The sequence below is a fragment of the Patagioenas fasciata genome, chromosome 13, assembly GCF_037038585.1.
Source record: "Patagioenas fasciata isolate bPatFas1 chromosome 13, bPatFas1.hap1, whole genome shotgun sequence".
Lineage (NCBI taxonomy): Eukaryota > Metazoa > Chordata > Aves > Columbiformes > Columbidae > Patagioenas > Patagioenas fasciata.
The window spans coordinates 18,630,937-18,650,984 of NC_092532.1; the positions used below are offsets into that span (position 1 = coordinate 18,630,937).

Below are 20,048 nucleotides of genomic sequence, written 5' to 3' on the forward strand. Positions count from 1 at the left end.
TGGCAAAATAAATCATTTTAACCACCACTGGTGTTTTGACACTACATAACACACCACACACCAGCCTGAGGTAATTAAGACCTTCCTGACTGTAAGCACCATGACACAGACATATCAGTCTAACATTCTTTCATTATATAAACTAGATTCTTGCTACGGATCAAATCCTCAATTCACTTCAGCAGCAAAATCCTTAGCAGAAAGCAAAGCACAGTATAGTTACTGAAGGAAGTCTATTAAAATGAGGATTTAGAATTTAACAAGTAGTGATGTTCAAGAAACATCACAGAATACTTCACAAACATTTTAAAGGGTACTGAAATAGGATGAATATGATCACTAACATCTATTGCAAGAAAGCTTTTCTACAGAAGCAGGAAATATATTTCTCCTCCTGCTCATTATGCTGCTTCCCAATTAATTTCTAAGGATTTTTACACTCCATCCTAATAGTTTTCCCAGGACAATATTTTAGCTAGCCAGCATCTGATTTGAAATTGGTATTAAGATTTGGATTTTTCAGAACACCATGCCTGACAAATGGCAACTGAATTTTAAGAGTTTCCACAATTTATCCAAATTGGATAATTGCATGTAGCTGAACTTAATTTAGAACTAATGTAAAAACAGCCCCTTTCTTCCAACATGACACATCCAAAAATGTGTTCGGGCATTATCTGATACAGATTATAACTGCTGCCACCTTTAGGTTTAAGTAATCACACGTTCCTGAAACAATATCCCTTCCCTCCCCTCTTCAGCTACTTTCAGAGAAGCAGTTTCAAAATTCTGATGTACCACAATTAACAGTAACTTTAGTGCTACATGGCAGACTTTAACCACATCTACTATACACACACAAATATACATAATTTAGTTAGCAATAAGCTTAACACTCAAGTCACACAGCTCTCCAGATTCAAATCCAGAGCTAATCCTCTTTCCACCTGACAATGATTAAGCAATTATAAGACTTCACTTATAATCAGGTCAAAATCATCCTGTGTTTCTTTATTCCTACAAGGAAACAGGAACTAGCAATTTGCTGCTTCCAGGCTACTGATACACAGGGTGGTAGAGAGCTACTCCATTTCCTCTGTAGTAACTTGCCAACCTACGGAAGCTAAAAGGAACTTTCTTCCACAGGTGCCAACCTGCAACAGAAGCTACACATGTCTCCAATTTGGGCCAAAATTAAGGCAGAAAAACAAAAAGTCAGTGGAGGCCAAGCTACCAAGATCCAGAAGGAACACAGCCTAGACAGACTCTTCAGGCTGGGCTCAGCACCAGAAAGCCAGCTTGCCTGGACTCTGCTACTCATAGCACACACTGCATTACAGAGGGGGCATGGGTAAGGGAAACGGTCACGCTCCCCCTCCTCACAGGACTGCGGCTCCACATCTTTTTCAAGTTACTATCGCAACAGGAAAACAAGAAAAAAAAAATCACTCAGTTACCCACAAACACTGAGGCATATGTAGTAACATATGTTATGACAAGCAAGTTCTCCAGAAGCCTACTCTAGCAAAGACACATCATCCGCTAGAGACAACATAGTTTAATGTGCTACACAGCACTCAACATCCTGACTTCTGTTCTTCTAGAAGGTTCAGATACACATACAAACACAGACTAGCGTCTGTCACTAATGACTACATTGTACTTCAGCACATTCACAAACATAGTCCGTGAGGCACCATTTCTGCCAGCACACCCCCGGTGCGTCTCCTGCACTTTTTAATGGATAATTACTGGAGTCAACTGCAGACATTCTGGCTCTCACACCGGCCGCCCTAAACACCCCGTGCGAAAGGTGAAACCACCACGAGCTCGTTCCCCAGCCCGGAGCGCTGCCGGTGCCCCGGGACACCCGCCGGCTGCCCGCACGGAAACACTCTGCGCGGCGGGGGATACATGAACTTCAACACATTAAACGTTCCTGCCCCTTCAACGCGGTACAGGAGCGGGACGGTAGGCAGGTGCCAGCGAGTCCGTGGGCACTGACAAGCGCCGCCTGTTCGTGCGGCCGAACCGCACGGGAACAAGCGCGCCCCGAGTCCCGCCGCAGCCCCGGGCCGGCGCAGGCCGCACAGCCCCCGCCCGCCGCACAGGCCGCGGCCCGGCAGCTCCGGGCACGCGAGGGCGCGCGCGTCCCGCTCCACTCCCCCGTCACGGCGGGAGCGCCCCCGCGGCGGCTGCCCCGCGGCTCCCGAGAGCCGCTCCCGCAACCGCACGCTGCCTTCTGCGCCGCGGGAAGCCGTCCTGCCGCCGGGGAGCAGCCCAGGGGCGCCCGGGGCGGGAGCGCTACTTACACCAACAACATTGTCTCCCTTCCTCCCCGGCCGCAGAGAGCCGCTGGCGACCCACCTCCCCCAACCGCTCCGCGCCTCCGCCAGGCCCTACCGGGATCCAGGGCGGGCCCGGCGCGGCGGCGGCGCCGCACGAAGCCAATGGCCGGGCGCCGGCGGGGAGCGAGCGAGTAGCCAGGCAGCCGCCGCGGGGTCGCAGCCTGTGGAGGCGGAGCCTGCGAGGGCTTATAGGGCCGGGCCGGGCCGCGCCCCAGAGGCCGCGGGCGCTCCCCGCGCTGCGCCATGTGACTCTGCGGGCGCGCAGCTGGGACGAGTTAAGCGCGGTGGCGGGACACGGCAGCTGGCGGCGGGACGGGGACAGCCAGCTTCCCGGCTCTCGTTCTCGAGAGTTTTAACCGGCGTGTATTTTTTTTTCCCTCCTTCCTCCCTCCGCGGTGTTTGGCACTTTTCAAAAAGCGACGCCTGATCGCTGGAAGTTCCCGCTGCGCGGTGCGGAATGAGCCGCCCCGGTTCTCCTGCACGGCGGCAGTAGCAGGCGGAGAGCGATGCTGCCCGTCCCCCGGGGCTCCCCGCAGCCCGCCCGGGCTCTCAGAGGTGTCGGTGCCGCCTGAGCAGCCGCGGGGACGCGAGGCGGGTGAGAAAGCGCTGAATGCAGGCGCGGCCCGAAGCTGCCGCTTGCCATGTGTGCGGGTAGCATCTGTCTTGGGCAGCTCCCTGGGGCCGGTACCGGGTAGCCGGGGCGAAGCGGCAGCCGGACAGAGCGGCGGGGACGCGGCCCCAGAGCCGCCGCCGGGACCATGGTGAAGGAGGAGTGCAAAGCGCTGCTGGACGCGCTCAACAAGGTGACCGCCTGCTACCGGCACATGGTGCTGACCATCGGCGGCACCTCGGACTCCCAGAACCTGCGGGAGGAGCTCAAGAAAACCCGGCAGAAGGCCCAGGAGCTAGCGGTGGCCAACAGGAACAAGCTCACCACGGTCCTGAAGGACAAAACCGTGAGTAAGGAAGATAAAGCCGAGTTCGAGAGGCTATGGGTGATTTTCTCCACGTGCCTAGAGATCCTGGAGATCGACATGAGGAGAGCCCTGGAGCTGGGCCACGAGTTCCCGCTAAACGTCCCCAAAAAGCACCTGATCCAGACAGGCATGAGCGGGGGAACCTCTGGTGTGGCCGCCAGGGCGATGAGCGTCCAGAACATGAAATACGAGGCTGAGCACAATATAGACGTGGTGGATTTGAAAGACCTCGAGAACGAAATAAACCAGGTAGGAGAGATGATGTACGAGATGGAAATGAAGGTCAATGTCCCCCAGTGGACAGTAGAGGCTAAGCAAGACCCAGGGGCTGAACTAAAATCCACCATCAGCATGGGTGCTTCTTCTATTGGCATGATCTCTGTGGAGGAAAATAAATCCTTCTGCGATATCACCAAGGTTCTAGCTGGGATTATTTTCTCCGCTGTGCTCATTATCGCTATAGTCCTGGCAGTGTGTGTGGTAAAACTCTCTTAGGGTGGTGCAGCCTCTGAACCCCCTCCATCTGTCTATGGAGTGTTTCACTTCTCACCTTTAATTTCAAAACGGGTCACTTGGATGAGCTGAGAATTTAAACCTAGCACTTGAAAAAGCAAAGCAAAACTTTTGCCTCTCAGTATCCTAAAATGCACGATTTGTTTCTTCTTGCTCTTTGAAGAAGAGAGATGCAAATCAGCCTGCAGAATAGGATGTCTTCATCTGCTGGACTTGTAACGGTTAACTATGAAGTATCAGGGTATTATCTCTACTGGCTTTAACAGGGATTTGTCTGCTATTAATAGTTCACTGTTCTCAGAAGCCTGTATTTTTTGTTCTTGAATAGGCTCTGGTGTTTGCTGCTGGTCACTGTTTACAGTATTTGTGAGTAACACAAATTTGGAGGCTAACACAGGTATTTTGTCTGACAAAGTTAACAGAATGCTTTTTCTTTCATCAAATTTATTTCAGTGGAGGAAAAGAGAAAGGATGAAAACTCCAATAAAAGAATGTAAACAAGCTCTATTTTAGATAAGTTAATGGCTGGGGAGGGATATGTGGAGAAGGATGAAAAAACAGAGCAAGCGATGTTTGATACCAAACCCTGTTTGTTGATTTAAACTGATTGTACAGAAGCCGGTTGCATGGGTTGGCACAGCAAATGCAAATGACTAATCGCTTTTTAAATCCAGAGAGAAAAAACAGGCAGTTGCGTATTCAGAAAAACACCAGCAAGCCTTGTGGTTCTCATCCACATTTACCATTATTTTATTACCAAGCTGATTCTTGCCCTTGGTTGAATTTTTTTTCCTTTTTTCTGTAGAAGCAAACAGCTTGCACTTCACAGTTAACTTTGAAAATAGGAGCAATGAATCTACCCGCAGCAGAAGCAGTAATTTTTGAAAATAGACTTTGGCAAACAAAAATGTCAAGTTAAAGCACCCCTTACTAATAATCCAAAAAGAGATCCCCTCTCATGTTGACGGGCAGGGATTGATTCCTGTAGTATATGTACAGCCACATTTCTGCAAGCTCTTGAATTCTTTGCAGCAATCCAGATAAAGCTAAAAATGTGTCTGTTTTATATCTCATTCATGTCTGATTAATAATGTCGGAAACAGGAACCGGTCCAGTTTGATACACTGCAATTTTGGGAGGTAAATGCAAGAGCAGCACTGCTTCCCTATAAAATTGTTAATGTTTAAATGTAAAAGTGGCGGACAGACACTAACTTTGCAGAGAAGCTGTATAACATTTTATGAGAGGACCTATGTGTTATGGTATTTATTGTGTAACTTATCTAAATGTCTTCTGTCACTGTGAACACACATTCAAGAATGCTTGGTATGCACTTTATAGTGTCATAGGTGTAAGAGGCACTCCACGGGCAAATATAAAGACCTTGTAATATAGGGGTTTTAATAAGGTATTATTCTTCTGCATTTATTATTATGGACATATTATCAAAGAATAACAGTTGGACATGTTTTGTGAAGTTACTAGACAACAGTCTTCAGGCTTGTTAAGTAAAATTATGTTGGTAACACTCAAACACCTAATATTTTTGAATTAAGAACTAAACACACTTTGAAAAACTGCAGCAAAGTTTATTCCTTGAAACTTATGAGAACTGGATTTGAAGAGAAAAGGTGTGTGACAAATTTGAATATGGTCACTTGTACGTGAGAAAAAAATAATGTAGGTGAGGAAAAATTGTAAGTGGACACCTGAATCAAAAGTCTATCATTATGTTGAAGGATAATGTGGTTCTGCGCATTGATCCAGTCCAGCTCCATTCTTATGGGAATTCACCTTTTTATGAGATGACTCCCACATTCCTTTCTAATGTATTTCACTCATTCCATAGGATGTGTTTCATGCATAGTTAACCTAGCTTCATAGAGATTCGCAGCAGCATTCTGACAAAATCAAGCCTGTATTTATCGGTGCTACTGTTTCAGTCTGACTAGACAAGGTGTAATTGCTTTGTATTGACTTACATGAGATGTCCTTCACAATCATATTAACATATTTATGGAAAATACAGCAAAAGCTGCAGAAGAATGTACATATTAGGATTGCAAACACTAGTCACTAAGGATCTGCGGGTATTTTCACCCTTTGCACTCTCCTTTTCCTTAGTCCATAGGAAGGTGGATAAGAAGTTGGACTCTGTTCTGTGCTTGTTGAAAACTCCGTGTTCCTTTTGGAATAAGATATCTTTTAAGCACATGTTCTGAAAATGCAAGTATTGCAAGTCTGGTTTCTGGTGGATAAGTAAAAGGTGCCACCTACAGCATTCATTATCTTGGATATTGGTATCCTGAAGCAGGTATACAGTTTATCCACAGTTAGCACGTAGAAGAACTTTTAATAGTTAAATGTCATCTTGAAAAGCAAGACTCAGTGAGCTGGTGAATTGTAAATTTACAGTCCATTGCATTTTTTGGAATTTGGATTATTGGATATAGGACTCAAAGATTTCATGTAAGTAACCTATAATTATGTAAGTCTTGCTCAATTACAAATACACACAATTAGTATTTAAAGTATTGGACTTTGGAAAAATAAAGTACTTTCAAGTCCTAAGACAAAGCTGGCTGGAGATTTATTCATCATTTGTTTGTTCCTAAAAATCTGTATCATATTTAGGATACCTGAAATTAAAATATTAAGTAGAATTGTAATACAGGATTGGCACCATCTAAATGGATAATGCTGCTGCCATTAATCACCTCCACTTGATACAAGTGTACACTCAATGTGACAGACTTCAGGTGCACAAGCGCACAAAATGAAAACAAGATGAACCCATCACTGCCAAAAAGTGCTGATGTTTCTTTTAAATCAAGAAATAAAGAGATGATGTAGATTTACAGTCTTCATTTTTTTCCCTACTGGAATGCAACTGGAAGGAGACTGGAAATACTATCTTTGTAAGTGAAAAATGGGAAGGCAAACTTCAAAAAACTCTAAATAGCATAAAGAAAATGCAAATACTCTCATGCGGATCAGTGAATGAGAATGTTATTGCATTTTCACTACAAAAGAGGATGGTCATTGCTTAATTTCAATGTCCTACTTCAGTTCTTTTGTCTTTATTCACAGGATATACATGTTACATTTGCTGTATACTCATATCTTATTCCTGACTTGAATTATACTGGTTTTGCCTGTGTATGGGTGGTATTTTTCTATACTTTGAATAATTCAAACTTGTTACTGTCACTATTTATTTAACTTAAAATAGAGTACATTCTTATAACTTACTGGTTGGCTTACAGCAATAGTTAAAACCAAACAAAAACTAGAATATTAATACAGTTTGTCAGCAAGCTCTTCTAAACAAAAAGTTCCTATTTCAACTACATGAATAAAAGTAACATGCTAAGCCCTCTCATTACAGTTTTCTTTACATAAATGTACCCTTCTCAAGCTCCCAAAGTTGAATATAGTGATACATCCTTAATTTATACTGCAAGGGAATCAGCAGTCAGAAAAGTCAAGAAATCTCTGCCTTAGGAAGCAGCTACAATAACGTTTAGGATCACAGGGCTGGTGTTGCCTTCAGCACGGCTTGCTCAGTCCTGTTGAGTAAAGTACAGAACCCTTGGCTTGGGCAGCTGAAAACTAGAGAACATATTAGACCAGAGGAATGTTTAGACCCTCTGTTAGGATCCAAACTCTGCCCCCTCTCAGCCAGCAAAGCAACTTTAGCAAACCTAAGGAGCGTGAAATTTGGTCCATTAGCATTGATAGCAACAACAATAAGACAGTTGTATCAAACTGTCAGAACTGAGGCTGTAAAATGAAGTAATTTGGAATTTTATTCCAGGACTTCTAGTCTATCACTGTAAAAACCCTCTACACTGTTTTCTTAGTTCACTAATAAAACGGACGAAGAACCATCTCCTTATGTCGCAAACAACGTAACATCAAACTTCAGCATTCTGAACATGAAGTAAAATTAGTTTCAAAATTCTTCATGAAAATATTTTTACGTGAATGCATTTATTTAAAAACGGACGAAACAACTGATGTCATTAGTTTTCGGATTAAAAATTAAACACGCTTATTTGTAGTTTGAACAGATTGGTTATGGGCTTTCTTTTCCTTCTAAGGTTTCTGTTGTTTATGTAAATTTTCCAGAAATACCATATATATAAGTGCTAATGGAACTCCTGTTCAACATATTTACCCTTCACAGATTTTCATTATGTAAAAAGTCATTCAGTAAAACCAGTGGATTACAGATCTCTAAGTGCTTTCTCTCAATACGATTATATAAGTCTTTTAATGCAGGAAGAGATCTGGACAAAATAGCAGTCTACACGTGAGCAGCATTTGCTGTGGTAAGCATACAATAAAACTGGGATTAGAAAACAATGTCTTTCATATTAAATTATCTGCATGTGTTGAGGGAAGGACTAGCGAAGGAAGGAGATGGATGTATGTAGTAAACATCTCAGCCTATGTTAGTAAAGTATGCTTTTTGTTAAAGATTATATTATAGCATCACCGTTAAAACATAGCTTCGCTGTAAGAAGGTAGTATCTTACACCCAGTGGGACAAAGAATGTAAAATATCCCTGAGTGGAACTGACTACCTGTTCTCTGAATAACTCAATACAAAATAAGACGAAAACGTTCTGATGTGCTACATGATTATATCAATTTTACAAAAGCCATAGGAGGCTGGATTCTGTCACCCACCCCAAGAGCCTCCTGCTGCAGTACTGTGATGCAACTGGAAATGCATCTTAATCAGCTGCCATGGATTAAACCTGTGGAAAGGTGAAAAGTCACATGGCATTTAAGCAGCATGAAGGTTCTTCCGCATCTTCTCATGCAGCCAAGCACAAGCATTTCAAGCTGGGGGCAATGTGACTAGAAGCCATGTAGGCAAACACAAGTAAAATGACAGCATCTCTGGAAATCTGTCACCTACACAGGCTAGCTAAGCAAAAACAATTATGTTGATTGCTCGGTTCCAGTAATTTTGTCAGAATATCTATTGTAGTTTTCCCAAGTGTCAGAAATTGACTTATTGAGCCTTCATAGGGTCAGGTGGGGTGTTTTGTTCCGGTTTGATTGATTGATTGAAGTGTATGTTTTATTTACACTGTATTGCATGACATTATTTATCGTATACTTACTAGTAACATCTCCACAAATTAAACAAACTAACATCTTCTAGTTCTAATTCAAGTGCATAGAAATGTCACAATCATAGTAGAAACGTGTGGTCTGTTATTTTGGTCAGTTTTCCACTATACATTAAAATAATCGCTAAGGTCTACAATCAGTCTAGTCTGTCTCTTGCACACAAATACTCCAAGAACATACACACTCAAACTCATTGATATGTCACAGCATTAAGGAATTGCATAGCCTAAAACATGACTTAAAAAATCATGGGGCTTTTGTAGGAATAGTAAATGTCAGGTCATACAGCCGTGTGAGGAAATGTCTGAGGAAAAAAACCAAAAAACAAATGCAATTGCTTTGCGTGATCTTCAATAATTGATATATAAATAGCATAAACCTTGGGAGAAAAACAAGGGAGAAAAGTGGAAATGAGAAAAGACGACAGAAGAAAATATTTAACTATTTATACCATATAAAATGACTAAGGAGTACCTGACACACCAAACATGATACTCCCTTAGCAACTTAATCTAATATGTTAATTGCATGTGTAACTTTATATATAAATAAACATTTGAGTTCCAGGTCCTAGAGGGAGTGGTCTGAATCATTACTCATGTGAGCCTTCACTACTCAGTTCAGCGAAAAATTACATGTGCAAAGACTATTCATGTAATTAAAAGCTGCAGAATTACAACCATGATTTTATTTTGCATAGAACATGTAATCCATGATGTGTCTGTTGGAAGTAGAACATTTCCAGTTGTTAATACTATCCGTAACCTAGTTTTCTGATCTGCTTTGATTTGTTGGAATATTTTGTATGAAGGTGCTATAATCATAAATCTGTTTTTCCTAGATTTTATATTTATTCACATTTTGGACACAATACTTAGAAAAATATACAGTGATTAATGTATTTGTATTTATTCATTAAGTCTATTTATTCATTGATATTATATGAGCTAAACAATGTAAAAGCTTTAGAATGTCATTTTGAATTAAGCCAGTTGAAGAAGTAGCAGAGAGGCACAGTGAAACCTCTAAGTCTTTTATACTTGAGATTGTAACAATTTGTTCACTATAGCAGACACTACGCCTGCATGGGGACAAAGCTTTTACCAGATGCATATAAATTAAACTAAGAACTTAGTATATATCATCTCCAACACACAGGACAGCATGTAAGCCACATCCAATTGTGAAATAATGGTAGACCTTGTTTTTCAACTGAAATTATTAGAGTGATGTCATCTGCACTGATCTGTATGTGCAAAATAATGTATGTAATTATGTGAGAAAAAGGAATGAAATAGTTCTATTACTTTTCTCATTACACACAAAAAACCCAGAAAGCTAATTTTAAAATCATTTCTATATACGTAGTGACCTGAATATTTTTTCTTTAAACAAACTAATGTTTTCTTTTTCTCATAAGCAGTAACCAAAGTGGAAAGATGAAGTAATATCCACACTGCTGAAATATGATCCCACAAAGAATTATCAGTGCAATAATCTTACAGTTTTTCATTTGGCAGAACTTCTGCATCACTTCACAAGGGTTTATTTTTCAATGCAACACAATCTGTTTTTGAAAACAACCTGAAATACAGAAGTATTTGGGCTCCATCAGGTTAACAATTGTATGTTCTGGCATACAAGCAGCATGAACGGCAGTCAAATTCTTAATTTTTTAGCAAAAATACTTTTTGTAATTATTTAATCTGGAGGTGACCTCAGACTCTCCAGCCTTCTCTCTTACACTTTACTGAGTGCCACATATTATCTCCAGCCAATTCTTGCTATGGAGAGACTTTTCTCCAAACTAAAATCTCCTGTATTCCCAGCTCACATGTTGCTCCTTGAAGGATAATGCCAGAGTTCAGCTGAACGTAGAATGCCATTGTGCCAGAATGCTCATACTACAGTAAAGGAATAAACTAGTATGCTCAGTTTAAGATTTGCATTCCTGAGTAACAGATTTTTGCCGATTTTCCATTCTTTCTGAAACCACTCATAATGCTGTACAAGTTTTAAGTGAGATGAGCTCTGCATTTTAGCAGAATATATGGGAACAAAGAAGTCATCTGAATTGGCAATGAAGAAATTAAACATGCTTTATAACCTTGCATCTAGTTTGGATTTGAGACATTTTCTATAATCATTTGAGCTATCTCCAGCAAGTTAGGTATAGCTTTGAGAGGGCAGATCTATGCACATTCACAGCCATTAGCTTTCGTTTTTCCTAGCAGGAAACTAGAAGGGGGTAATACTCCCCTTTACGCACTTGATCTTTGCTAAAAGAGTTTCTGAGAGTTCACCCTTAGAACCTACTGCCACCTCTTAGTCCTTATAACCAGGTCAATTAAAGGCTCATATGCTCCTGTAATTTTGCACGAGATGACTTCAGCTTCAGTGAACAGATATTGAACTACTCTGTAAAACAATAATGAAAGGAAAGATTAAAAAATTGCCATCAAAAGGGTGAATATGCTGACCCTTGGGTAAGGAACGTCATCCTTAAGGGGAAAAGCTGCCTTACATACAAAAATACAAACATGTGCGAAAATGCAGCAATGGGAGAATAACGTTTGTCTTAACTTGCACTTGGCTGTGTTTGGTGCCAAAGGACTGTTTTGGGTGCTGAGAACGGTCATGAAGAACGCTATAACCACACAACTATTTCTCTACTGACAGTCCTGTATTCTGTGTGTGTTTGAGGGTGGCAACAGCAGCACTTATGCCAGCCACACATTCGATTTCCAGCCCGCACACAAGAATGCCTATGAAATTAGATCTGCTAAATTTAATACCTGTGGATACCACTGAAACCAGAGGAATTGTTTTCCAGGACAGTCCTGCTTTACATACTAGCACTTGAGAGACTTTAGACTGCACTAGGTTAAAAAAAAAAATAAATAGCAATTTAAAAAAATATCCCATTTTGAAACTTAATAATGTAATCTGCACTGTTCTCTATTATCAGATTTTCCCCAAGAAGTTCTGAAATAATGTTCCAGGGATGACAGACATTGTATTTTTGTCACAGTAAGACAGTTTTGTGTATGTGCTGGTATTACAACTGATTTGAAAATGATGCTGTTTGTTATTGGTATGTGAGTACTTTTTACTTAAAATGCCTTTATGCTGAAATGATCAGACATAATGGACCCTAAATCTTTTTGATCAGCCATCAAGCTCATTGGATGTTAAACCTTGAAAAACAAGCTCATTGGATGTTAAACCTTGAAAAACCTCAGTAGTTTATTAATATTTCACCAGTAAAGCAGCTTTTAGGCAATGCACATTCCTAACAAGAGGTACACTTAATACAACAAAATAGGTAACTAAGACTGAAAAAGGCAAACAAATACATGGTGAACATCATGATTTTAGGTTCAAAATATCTTCTGTTGGGAACAGGCACATTAGTGGACCTTATGCTTCCATTGCTCAAGACGGTAATCACTGCTGAGCACTAATGGTTAAATTACTATGGATGAGGAGGCTAGAGTTACAAGATGTCCCGGTTTTGCTTGTTTATTTGGTCACGAGGAAGGGAAGGAGAGGGAGAGCAGACTCATATATTGTCTGGCGAGACCACAGCTGGTGTCCTGCCCCAGTTCTAGTATAAGCAGTTGGCTGGCTGACCTGTTCTCCACCGGCTGCAGCCTCGTGCCAGGATGAACTTATGGCCCAGCTGTGTCTGCGTAGACATCGACTGAATTTTTGGTTCTGTCAGCTGAAATATTCTGGCATCCCACTGGTTAAATTGCCTCTAAATATCATTTCAGTTACAGTAAGACACATCTCACAGGCATTAAGTACATGCTCAAATAGAAAATCAAGTGGAGAAGTTATCAGAGGCATGTGCAGGTATGCGAGTGTTTGCCAAAGAGAGTCTAGTGAGAAGCGTGACAAATAGGAGGATTCTCCATGTTACATGCAAATAGTATTCTTACAAAATTTCTCAACCTGTGTCATCAGCTTAAACTCCTCACAAGTTAAAGAAAAAAAATCTATTATTAAATTGGGGAATCAAAATAAAATGTTAATAAAATGGTTCCTACCGTAAAATACCTGTTCAAAGGGCTTTTTCAAGGTTTTGCTGTCTTGGCTGAATATGTCTTTTTTCCAAGTAACAGACTCAAAACAGAAGAGCTTTGTAATAAAAAGTAATTAAAAATCTACATACTTCTCCCCTTTGAAGTCTACCAGAACAAATTCAAACAACTTGAAGCATGACACCGTTAATTAAAGACCTAAAATTATTTCTGTTACCGACAATACCTTGATGTGGGCCTGAGATAAGGAGGTTTCTCCGAGGCCAGCTGGGGGGTCAGCAGCCTGTTGCAGTTACAAATGACCCTGTGCTGGAACCACAGTCCCCTCAGCAGCACTCGGGAAGACTTTGGGGTCCGAGGGAGCTATTCGACATTTACCTCTTGTCATACTGTAAATACACCAGTGCTACAAAACCTCAAGAACTGCAAACCACTCCACAGTTTTCCGAGTAAACTGAAAGTCAGCACCTCGTTTCTCTCTGCCATTCGCCCTATGCCTGTACGCCCTCTGTATTTCCTTAAGCTTTTGTCCTTTGAGGACGCTACTTACCGCCTTAAGGCTGACCGGGACTTGAGGCATTACCGGCCGTTTCTGACAGGCCTCCATCCCACCGCGTCTCCGGGCTGGACAGGTGTTCAGCTGACGGAGCTGCGCGGTGCCCGGCTCGGCCGAGCCCGCCCGGCTTTCCCGCCCAAGCGCCCGGCTGCAGTCGCTCCTCCGGGAGCCCAGGCGGCGGTGACGCCCGGGCGGCCCCGCAGCGCGATCGGGGCCGCGGCCACCGCCTCCTCCACGCCTCACGATGAACTGGCGGCTGCGGCACTGGAGGGAAGCGGCGACGCTGCTGCTGGCGGCGGGCACGCCGGCGCGGCTGCCGCGCTCCCCGCTCGGCCCCTTCGACTATGAGGTGCTGCTGCTGCAGCGGAGCTCCCGCAGCGGCTTCATGCCCAGCGCACACGTCTTCCCGGGCGGCCTGGTGGAGCCGGCGGACTTCTCCGCTGACTGGCTGGGGCTGCTGCCCGCCTCGCCTCAGTGCGGGCTGGGCCTCGTCAGGCCGGCGCCTGCCGGCAGCAGCCGAGCCCCGCTGTTCGCCACCGAGCGGGAGCGGCTGGGCTCGCCGCTGCCGGGGGAAGTCGCCTTCCGCATCTGCGCTATCAGGGAAACCTTCGAGGAGGCGGGAATCCTGCTGCTGGTGCCGGGCCGCGGGCCGGCGGCGGACAGCGGCCCCGCATCGCCGCTGCCCGCGGAGCGCCTGCCCCCGACCGAGCTCAGCGAGTGGCGGCGGCGGGTGCAGGAGGACGCGGGCTGCTTCCTGCAGCTGTGCCGGCACCTGGGCTGCGTCCCCAACATTTGGGCGCTGCACGAGTGGAGCAACTGGCTGACCCCCGTGGACAGGGCTGGAGCTGGCGGCCGGCGCTACGACACGGCTTTCTACCTGTGCTGCCTGGGGGAGCGGCCGCCCCACGCCTCGCAGGACGAGCAGGAGGTGACGGACATCCTGGTAAGAGCGCGGCCAGCCGGGCCGGGCGGCGTGCCCGTGGCGGCAGGCGGGAGGGACGCCGGGCAGCCCCTCCTCACCCCTCCTCAGGAACCGCTGGGCTGAGCCCGGGGCGAGCAGAGCTCCAGCTCTCGAGCCGCCCCCATAACGCTCCCTAAAAATGTGGGAAAATGGGAGTTTGATCTTCGCTTTAATCCTCTCCCTTGCACAGCCGTCCTTCCAGTCAGTCACCGCCGCCGCCCCGTTACCAGCCGTGCAGCTGGAACTGCTGGCAGAAAAGCGTATTGCTTTAAGTTCATTTTACACCAAGTTTTGTGGCAGAGGATGTGTGTCACATCAGATCATTTCCACCTTGAATTACTGTATCTTTCAAAGGTAGATGACAAGCAATCCCTTTTCACTCGTGCAGCATCAACGAGTATTGCTGTTACACCCTTAACATTCACCACGCTTGGGGAGATCCAGGGGGTGTGTGCAGTGTGCCAGGGGTGCAAGTCATTTTTGTCTTTTGTAGTTACTTGGAATATTTTAAGTAACATACAAACTTGTGTATTATTAAAAGCATATTTGGAGCTATATTTTAATTTTATGTTTTTTAAGTGGAGGGGGTAAAAGAGTAAAAAACTTAACTAAGAAACTTCTTAAAGATAGCTCAGGGTCTGGCACATGAGAGTCTTCAAGTTCTTCTAGAATTCTGAAAAGTCTGAAACCAGACAGTTCTGTAAAAGTTTACCTAACAATTTTTGTATTAGTGATGGTTTGATATTTATTTTGTAACATATCTTGCTACAGAACTTTAAAAGTACCTGAGATCTTATCTTCAAAGAAGTTCATGTTTGTTATAATTTTGTGAAGTAACAGCATAAATCTACTGCAAATGCTTATGCACGCGTTTATATTATGAAATTCACCATATGAGATGAAAAGATTAGTAACAGTTTAAAGATGTAGAATAACACAGTGTTTAAGCACAAATAGCTGGGTGTTCACGCTGAAAACAATGTGTGTAAGAAGCAGATGTTTAGAAGTACGTTATTTCTTTAAGCATCAGTAGCAATCTCTGTTAACTGAGTTCACATTAGGTTAAGGTTTTTTGTTGTTTCAGCAGACTTTTAGTCAGACCCTACAACCAGTCTCAATCTTAGTTTCCAAAGTTGGTATGCCTCTGTGTAAAATATAAGGTTATTTAATTTTATAGGCAAAAGGAGTAATTTTTATAGATTGCTTTTATTATGCTTTCTCAATTTTAAAAAAATCTTGTTGTTCTTATTTTGGTGTAGTTTATACATGGTTTTTATTGTGTTCAGAAAACGTGGACTGTTGAAAGCTCTTTTTCTGTAACGACTTGCTTGCTAACGGCTTTTAAAGTTGCTTATACTTTCTATCTGCTGATGACACTATTATTGCTTTCATCTTACAGTGGTCATCACCTCCAGAAGCCATTGAACGCCTTAAATCTCAAGAAATATGGTTTCCTCCGCCTCAGTTCTATGAATTTTGTAGGCTGTGCAACTTCTCTTCGCTCTGTGACTTACACAAGTTCAGCTTGGATCGGGCTCTGGAGGGGTGTGAGCGCTGGATGCCGGTGATGTTAACTGCTTCCGATGGCTACATCCAGCTATTGCCAGGTAAGAACACAGATCAAGGTTCTTTTAAAAATATGAAAGTTTGAGAATTGATACATACTCAAGCCACATGACATAAACCAGGCTATAACTGTAAGAAAATTACTGTTTTAAGTTACTGCATGCTTTTTCTACTGTTTGGCTTCCTTTTTAGATACAGTTTATAATAGCTACTCTCACAGACAAGCTGCTAAAATCAGACAACGTTGTTATTTCTGTACTTACTTACCATCTAATTGTCTCATATGATGGATAGTAATATGTTTATTTGTGAAGAAATTCTAGCATTTCAACTTTTTTTTTTTTGAACATCTGAAGGACGTATCAGAATTCCTCCTATTTAGTCCTTTTCAGTGGGAATTCTCATTTACTTCAGTTACCTGTTTGTCTGTGTAAGGACAAGCGAGTCAGGCACAACTGCAGTCTTAAATCTTCACAAAGTAGTGATAGGGCAGTGATGTAAAAAGATAAAACTAATTCATTTTCCTCCTGCCCTTTCTCCTACTTAAGTCTCTCTTATTTCATAATCATCTACATTTTTTCCTTCTCCTTATTAAAAGTTGTATCTACTATTATTATTTTCTGCTTCTTTGATTTTCATGATGCTTTTGCCTCTTTTTTGTCACAATTAACCTCTAGAATTTCTGTAGTAGTGGTGCATTTGCACTTTTGCACAAGAGTAACATGCATTTATATGGCAAAATACTGTTTTCTTCAATAAAACAAAACAAACTAACTAGTTTCTATTCTTAGTCCTACTGTTTTAACACTTGGAAAAGTATTGGTCTTGTTCTCTACCTATTACATGAAGTCATATCTCACCAGACTGTGATTATAGCATATTAGTATTATCAAGAACATTGGAACATTCAAATCAACACCTCAAATGTGCACTGCAGCATCACTGACAGATACTTCAAAATTTATGGCCCTGTCTTTAAATCTGAAGATGTTTAGGGGCAATTTACTTTTGTATTATGAAATACATTCCCACTGAGTTTCATGTCCTGATCAATACATTAAAATTGCTAGTGTCAATCAAAGGTTGAAAAATGAGGTAGACAATGTATAACTAAAACCTTTTTCTGCCCCCAGGAGATGAGTTATATCCAGAAGATCCAGATTATACAGGAGAAAAGAAAATAATCATGTCAACAGATAAGAAGGTTGAAGACCTCATGAAAGAGGGTAGTGTATTTCACAGAATAGTAATAAAAAACATCAACGATCTTGCTGTCTATGTTAATATTCAAGCAAAATATAAACATATTAATCCATTGACAATAAACTCTGATTGTTCAAATTACAATAGCAAATTATAATATCCATTTGATTTAAAGCTAGAACGTTCTTAATTACATTCACTGTGGTTTGGGTCCTTTCTAACCATTGCCAAATAGTCAGGAAAATATTCCTTTGTCCTGCCAAAGCCTTTGTGTGTGCGTGGTTTGAGATTCATGTGTATCTAATTCTTTGAGTCTTTGAAACTGCAGTTCTGCCAGTTATGATGTTTATAGGCTCCTGAAAATTTAGCATAACCATCAGCTTAATTAATAATTAACTTAAATGCAATTTGATGGTAATTATACTGAGCCATTATCACCTTATTCTACTTACAGACTGTTTGCAGAATATGCTGCAACACTGGTCCATTAGGTCACACAGGTTCTTTTCTCACTGAAGATTTAAATATATATTATGTTCAGAACAATATGTTTTGACCTGCCAAATTCTTTTACTATGTGTCCCAAAGTTATCTGTTAGACAACTGTAATGTGTGTCTAGGAATGAATGAAATCTCTCATTCTGTATATGCTGACATCTCCCAGTCTATTGTCTTTAATTTTGGGGAAAACCAGTGTATGTATATAAAAATATATATTTGTTAGCTAAAATTCACTTTAAAAAATTATTAAGTTAATGTTTATATTTAATATACCCAAATTCTTTCTACTAATGGTATTCTGTTCAAAACTTTACAATTTTTGAAAGGTAGAGATAATTTAGACAAACTAAGTCATCACACTGAGTGCATTCTCAATGTTCTTTTTATTCATTATCATTTTTATCTTCAAGTTGTTAGCAATTTAAAATTTAGAAAAATTAATTATTTAACTTCAAAAAGATACCAACAACTTCAGGGAATAATGTGCTACCTTGGAAACACCTACTTCCATATTTCAACATCCCACATTTTGCTTCTCAGCTACTTTACTAAATATATCTGAGATTTAAGAACTTCAGAGGAAGCTGCTTGCTTTTTTGTTTGGGATTTTTGGTTGGTTGGTTTTGTCTTTTCTTGTGCAATAAGTGGAGTAAATGGAGCAGTGACATAAGTTCTTTATCTGGAAGAAGAATGAATGATGACTTGAGATTAGCCAGTAAAGTTGTTCAGAAAGCTTTGTTTCAGCTTTTGTTCTGTATTTTAATTAAAATTTCCTGCAATATTTTAATTAAATTGAACTGGTTTGTAGCATTCATTTTGATTGGAAAAAAATGCATGTCTTTTTTCTCTCTGAACATGCTCAGACTGTTCTTGCATTTGCAGACCTTGTTGAAATTTGTATACCTCTGCTAAACACAGATCACACAAAGCAGTATATTATGTATATTGTATATTATGCAGTATTGTGTCTCCTTCAGAATATTCTGGCTAACTCTTCTGAACATGAAGACAACAGAAAAATCAAATTTGAGAGTAGAAGCAGCAAAGAAAGTACCTTGTATTGCTGTCTTACATGATTTTTAGCTTTTTGAGATTAACACTAGCCAGTAGTATTAGGAAGAGAAGAGGGAAAGGCACGTTTATGATCATACTTGTGGTGTTTACAATAACAAATATCTTTGCTTCAAAATGATTCAGTTATTTATCCATAATGGGCAAAATAAGCCATCTGAGTAGTTGCTAGGCTTTTTTACAAGTTATAAGGAGAAGATACACAAATCTACTAAGACACAGCGTTGATAAAGATGTATTCATTGGGCTCTACTTCACCTTCTGTGTAAAACCAAGATTCCTTATTTTGAGCTGGTGGACAATAATGCAGCAAGTTAAGGTTATTCTGCCAGCCCAGGAAAGGAGGACAGAGAAGCACCTGCAAAACTATTCCTATTTGATTGTTGTTTTGTAGAAACAATGGTAAACTACTCTATTCTGCTCCTGCAGATAGAGGCTTAAAAAATAGCCTCACTGTGATAACTGGTATCAGAATCATAGAATGGTTTGGAAGGGACTTTTTAATGATCATCTAACCCAGCACCCATGACATGGGCAGGGGCATCTTTCACTGGATTAGGTTGCTGAAAACCTCATCCAACCTGACCTTGAACACTTCCAGGGATGGAACATCCACAACTTCTTTGGGCGACCTATTCCAGTGTCCCAGCACCCTCACTGTAAAAAAGTTCTTCCATATATCCAATCTAAATCTAATCTCAGTTTGAAACCATTACCCCTCATGCAGTCACTACAGGCCCTGGTAAAAAGCCTCTCTCATCTTATAAGCCTCCCTTTACGTACTGAAATTCAACAACAGGGTTTCCCTACAGCCTCCTCTTCTTCAGACGAAACATCCCAAATTGTCTCAGCCTTTCTTCACAGGAGCGGTGTTCCAGCCCCCTGATCATTTTTGTGGCCTCTTCTGGACTCACCCAAGCAGGTCCATGACTTCCTTGCACTGGGGACCCCGGAGCTGGAAGCAGCACACCAGGCAGGGTCTCACCAGAGCAGAGGAGAAGGGGAGAATCACCTGCCTCAACCTGCTGGCCACGCTGCTTTTTATGCAGCCCAGGATACGGTTGGTTGTGGCCTATGTGCGATCATTTGAATCCACTTTTCTTGCTTCACGCATTTTTGCTACTGACTTATTACTTGCTGCTCGATGTTAGACAAAAA

General features: G+C 41.9%; 4 protein-coding genes across 8 annotated transcripts in view; 3 read left to right on the forward strand and 1 right to left on the reverse strand.

The window, feature by feature from the left end:
• ANKRD27 (ankyrin repeat domain 27) overlaps nt 1–13,701 on the reverse strand; it is a 54,414-nt gene extending 40,713 nt beyond the window's left edge. Inside the window, exon 1 of one of the 5 annotated variants that reach the window (XM_065848434.2) lies at nt 13,583–13,701. The gene's annotated coding sequence lies outside the window, so the exon portion shown is untranslated. Of the gene's footprint in view, nt 1–2,312; nt 2,512–13,582 lie in introns of those variants that run through there. The other 4 variants (XM_065848433.2, XM_071814323.1, XM_065848431.2 and 1 more) reach the window with 4 other exon arrangements.
• Nucleotides 2,542–11,097, forward strand: RGS9BP (regulator of G protein signaling 9 binding protein). Its single transcript, XM_065848436.2, has one exon. The coding sequence runs from the start codon at nt 3,107–3,109 to the stop codon at nt 3,818–3,820; it is 714 nt and encodes a 237-aa protein (XP_065704508.1). The 5' UTR covers nt 2,542–3,106; the 3' UTR covers nt 3,821–11,097.
• Nucleotides 13,702–13,729: 28 nt separating the features above from the next.
• NUDT19 (nudix hydrolase 19) lies at nt 13,730–18,611 on the forward strand. Its single transcript, XM_065848435.2, has 3 exons — nt 13,730–14,531; nt 15,949–16,156; nt 17,249–18,611. Exons 1-3 carry the CDS (start codon nt 13,833–13,835, stop codon nt 17,473–17,475), a joined length of 1,134 nt encoding a protein of 377 aa, XP_065704507.1. The 5' UTR covers nt 13,730–13,832; the 3' UTR covers nt 17,476–18,611.
• The window catches only part of TDRD12 (tudor domain containing 12), a 33,728-nt gene continuing 30,932 nt past the window's right edge, over nt 17,253–20,048 (forward strand). The window contains exon 1 of the mRNA XM_071814321.1: nt 17,253–17,341. The gene's annotated coding sequence lies outside the window, so the exon portion shown is untranslated. The remainder of the gene's footprint in view (nt 17,342–20,048) is intronic.

Excerpts from the sequence above, each read along its gene's own strand:
- RGS9BP (XM_065848436.2), top strand. The coding sequence starts at position 3,107 with ATGGTGAAGGAGGAGTGCAAAGCGCTGCTGGACGCGCTCAACAAGGTG.
- NUDT19 (XM_065848435.2), top strand. The coding sequence starts at position 13,833 with ATGAACTGGCGGCTGCGGCACTGGAGGGAAGCGGCGACGCTGCTGCTG. Across the intron at positions 14,532-15,948 it reads AGGAGGTGACGGACATCCTG|TGGTCATCACCTCCAGAAGC; the intron begins GTAAGAGCGCGG and ends TTCATCTTACAG. Across the intron at positions 16,157-17,248 it reads CTACATCCAGCTATTGCCAG|GAGATGAGTTATATCCAGAA; the intron begins GTAAGAACACAG and ends TTCTGCCCCCAG.